The 3,955-nt window shown below is 44.1% G+C and overlaps 1 protein-coding gene across 2 annotated transcripts; it reads left to right on the top strand.

Moving 5' to 3' along the window:
* Nucleotides 1-1,277: 1,277 nt before the first annotated feature.
* LOC135702368 (serine-arginine protein 55-like) lies at nt 1,278-2,921 on the top strand. 2 transcript variants are annotated; one of them, XM_065223388.1, is made up of 2 exons: nt 1,278-1,388; nt 1,461-2,921. In XM_065223388.1, exon 2 carries the CDS (start codon nt 1,656-1,658, stop codon nt 2,748-2,750), a length of 1,095 nt encoding a protein of 364 aa, XP_065079460.1. In that variant the 5' UTR covers nt 1,278-1,388; nt 1,461-1,655; the 3' UTR covers nt 2,751-2,921. The 2 variants fall into 2 exon arrangements, with proteins under 2 accessions (XP_065079460.1, XP_065079461.1); XM_065223389.1 differs by having other exon boundaries at nt 1,292-1,340.
* Nucleotides 2,922-3,955: the final 1,034 nt, after the last annotated feature.

Genomic DNA, 3,955 nt, shown 5'->3' with positions numbered 1-3,955 from the left:
TACCCTAATAATAAAAAAAATACCATAACCAAACGATTACTCTAATTATAGAACTATTTCATAAATGGTTTGAATGATACCCCGAACACGTTGTTAAGCAAAATAACCAGAACAATTTTATTGTGGTATACCCCTTTGACACTCTGCATTCTTTTCCATTCCGAATCCAATCGGCAGGCATCACTGCAGCACTTGTGGCGAAACCGCACTTTTGGCAAACCCCACGCCCTGCGCATGTATTGATGTAAGCCATCGAAAACGAAATATTTCACGCATACATCCTTATCGATTTTCGCCCGTTCGGACGAAGTGCCGGCCGCCAACCGAGCGGTCTAAATATCGCAAAAATTGATTTTTATTAGTCGGTATTGCCTTTCTTGTTCAACATCTGGCCGGCCCAGCCCGGCGACGCATCACATCAAGCTTATGCTGTAGAACCGAGTAACGTTTTAAAACACCACCAATGGAAGCATAATATAGTGAATGAGAGAAAACGTCTATTCCATCCTATCAACATGTTTTGATAACAACTTCCTCTTCTCCATCGCTCTTGTTTTTTTTTCTTGAATCGAAGCAAGCTGCGTTCAATCTTTCTTTCGCAACCTTTGCAACGCATTTTGGTGATGTTGGTGACGGCAGAGCAATACGTCGTTGAGCGGGCGAATATCGTGCGTACGGGCGGTCCGACTAGACGGAGTTCACACTGGGAAAATCGAAGAAGATGCTGGGTAATTAACAAACTAATGTGGATTTTTTAATTCACAGATCCTCCAGAGCAGTATTTTTAATACAAATTAAAAACAACTAAAATATAGTTTACCTTTAAATAACATACGCCACATGGTAAATCAGGCAGGAATAGCAATAATCGAGTAAGAAAATCTTTTACTACTCTCCCACTGTGCAGCGTCGTATCGATTTCTCTCTGTGTTAGTGACCGCTTCGAAATGTGCGCCCGAACGTTCTGCCTCATGGCGTGGAGCACAAGGTACCAAGGCAACCGAACAGGGTAGCCGACAAGCACCAATAAGAATGTGTTGATCGAAAGCAACTCAAGTTTTGTTTTAAATTTAATCGAATCAACCTGGCAGTGGGTGAGTTGTATGATTTTATATGAATTTTGTGCGCGTTTTTCATAGTTTCGGAACTATTTTCATCGAATTCAATGCAATGCAAAGTGAAATTAAACACCACGTGACGTCATGCTCACACTGTTTGTTTATGCCAACACCAACGTACTATCGGACTACCTATCAGCTTACCACCGTTGGCAGGCATTCGCGCACCATTTTGAACGCAGCACAGAGGGAACCAGCAACACGGCCACTTCTACCTGACAGGTACCATCTTCTAACCAACAAACGATGAGAATAATTTCACTCAAGCCGGTAGATTTTCTGCATTTTATCATAATTTAATCCGATTATACCTAAAAGTTGTAATTATCTTTTGTTTTCCAGCATCAGAGCAAACATTCGTCCACAAAGTGAGGAGTCCCGGTGTGGTTTTTCCCGTGCAAAGTGCAAATTAAGAAGTGACCAAGCCAACCATCACCCTCCATTCAGGGGAAGAGTGCAAACCGTGGACAATTTTTTTGTGTGTGGCTCGTTTCTCCTTCCTCATCCTAACCAGTACAAACATAAGTATTTCACAAAATGAGTGGTGCCCGTGTGTACGTCGGAGGACTTCCGTATGATGTCCGGGAGCGCGATTTGGAACGCTTTTTCAAAGGCTATGGACGAGTTACGGAAATTTTGATAAAGAAGGGATACGGTTTTGTTGAGTTTGAAGATTACCGTGACGCGGACGATGCCGTCTATGAGATGAATGGTAAGAAGTTGCTTGGTGAGAGAGTGACCATTGAACCGGCTCGGGGTACCGCCCGTGGTTCCGGTGGCCGCCGTGAGCGTGAACGTCGTGGAGGACGTTCCCGCTATGGACCTCCACTGCGCACCAAGCATCGTTTGATTGTGGAAAATTTATCATCCCGCATTAGCTGGCAGGATCTGAAGGACTACATGCGTCAGGCGGGGGAAGTGACCTACGCCGATGCTCACAGGGACCGTAAAAATGAAGGTGTAGTCGAATTCGCTACTAGTTCGGAAATGAAAGCCGCCATCAAGCAGTTGGACGATACGGAACTAAACGGACGTCGTATCCGTTTGCAAGAGGATCGTGGAGGACGCGGTGGTGGTGGCGGCCGTGGTGGACGTAGCCGTTCCCGTTCGGATAGTCGTTCCCGGTCACCGTCCAGACGTCGTTCCCGATCGGGATCTCGTCGTTCGTCACGTTCCCGTTCCCGCTCCCGCTCAAAGAGTCGCTCGCTGTCGAAGAACGGTCGCAAGTCTCGCTCGCAGAAGGGCGATCGTGACGTTTCCCGTTCCAGATCCCGCGAGGCCGATAAAAAGTCAAAATCCCGTTCCAAGAGCCGCGATGATCGTCGTTCTCGTTCCCGATCCCGGTCCAAGGTGGAGAAATCTCGCTCCCGCTCGGTTAGTCGTTCTCGCTCCAAGGACAAGAAACCGGAACGTTCTCCGAGCCATGACCGGGGTGATCGTTCCCGTTCCCGCTCGGAACGTCGCTCGCGCTCACGGTCAAAGTCCAAGGATGCACGGTCGCGTTCTCGTTCGCGGTCCTACTCCCGATCTCGGTCCCGATCCCGTGACAGTCGCTCCCGCTCGCCCGTCGAAAAACGCGGACGATCCCGCTCGGCATCGGCTGACAACAACCATAAGAGTATGGAAGATTGAACGGCATACCGGAGAGAAAGCTTTTATTAAAGAAAGATTACACACAATTTACTGATGTATAACAATAATTTGATTTGAAATACAACATAACCAATTAAATGGAAGGCATGTTTTCTTTTACTCTGTACTGTAGGTTTGAGATCCAAATGAAATAAAAACCTGTAAAACTGATGCGAAGAGAGTGTTTTGTTATTTTTTTTGGTGAAATCCTTTTGGGCTGGTAACTCTACTGGAAGGGGTATAATGACCCATATTCTTGTTTACGTTCGAACCGTATTTTCCAAACAATAAAAAAAACCAATGCAAAAAAGTGATTGTGATAAAACCATAGGAATGCCTGTAAAATAATTAAAATTTATGGTGAGAATGGAGCCTTCAGTAGTAAGTTAGAGAGAGTTAATCACCCCTATTCTATGTTTCGTTTCGAACGAAATTCTAATACAAAAAAATATTTTTTTGTATGAGAATTTCGTTCGAAACGAAATACAGAATAGGGGTGAATTTTTACTGAATTGTGTATGAGTTTTTGGTTGAAAAATTTACCAGATCTTGAGATTGATGATTGAGACTACCACTCATGTAGCAAGGCGCCTGCACATAGCAATGGGCAATCCAATCTGGACGGTTTGATCAAGTCCCACTGACAAATCATATTCAGCTTGGCGCTGTATGAAGGGCCAAAAACGGAAGGGTGAACCCGTAAGCAGAAACACCCACACGAAACCCACCGGGAACAGAATAAGAATCTCCTTCCAGTAACCAAGATCATATAATTCGCAATGGAACAAGCCCTCGTCCTGAAGGATGCCCCATGAGTGTGGAGAAGAGCCCGCCCTCTATCCACGAAATGTTAGCAAAACAGGAAGTTGGCAATCCCCTCTATGATCCCACTCTCCCTATCCAAATCGCTTCAATCGGTTGCCCTGTTGGACCCTCCCTTTCCTTTTATATATGTATTTTTGAATGTATATTGTAATTTATATGTTTTATATAATGATTCATCAATAACAGTCACTTACCTTGATATCAACATTTTAGAATGATCTTACCATGTATAGTTTTTTTTTTATTGAAACCATTTTGTTCGTGATCTCTCATAAGTAGTGTGCAGCCCAAGTCTTTGTTTATTTGTTGTTTTAACTGATGTGAATTTCACATCTATTTGTTAATTTTACCTTTATCTCTAATTATTTTTACTTGAATTT

Source organism: Ochlerotatus camptorhynchus, unplaced genomic scaffold, assembly GCF_037179485.1.
Source record: "Ochlerotatus camptorhynchus isolate MF236.1 unplaced genomic scaffold, CSIRO-AGI_Acam_v1.1 ptg000192l, whole genome shotgun sequence".
NCBI lineage: Eukaryota > Metazoa > Arthropoda > Insecta > Diptera > Culicidae > Ochlerotatus > Ochlerotatus camptorhynchus.
This window is presented reverse-complemented; position numbering and strand designations above follow the sequence as displayed.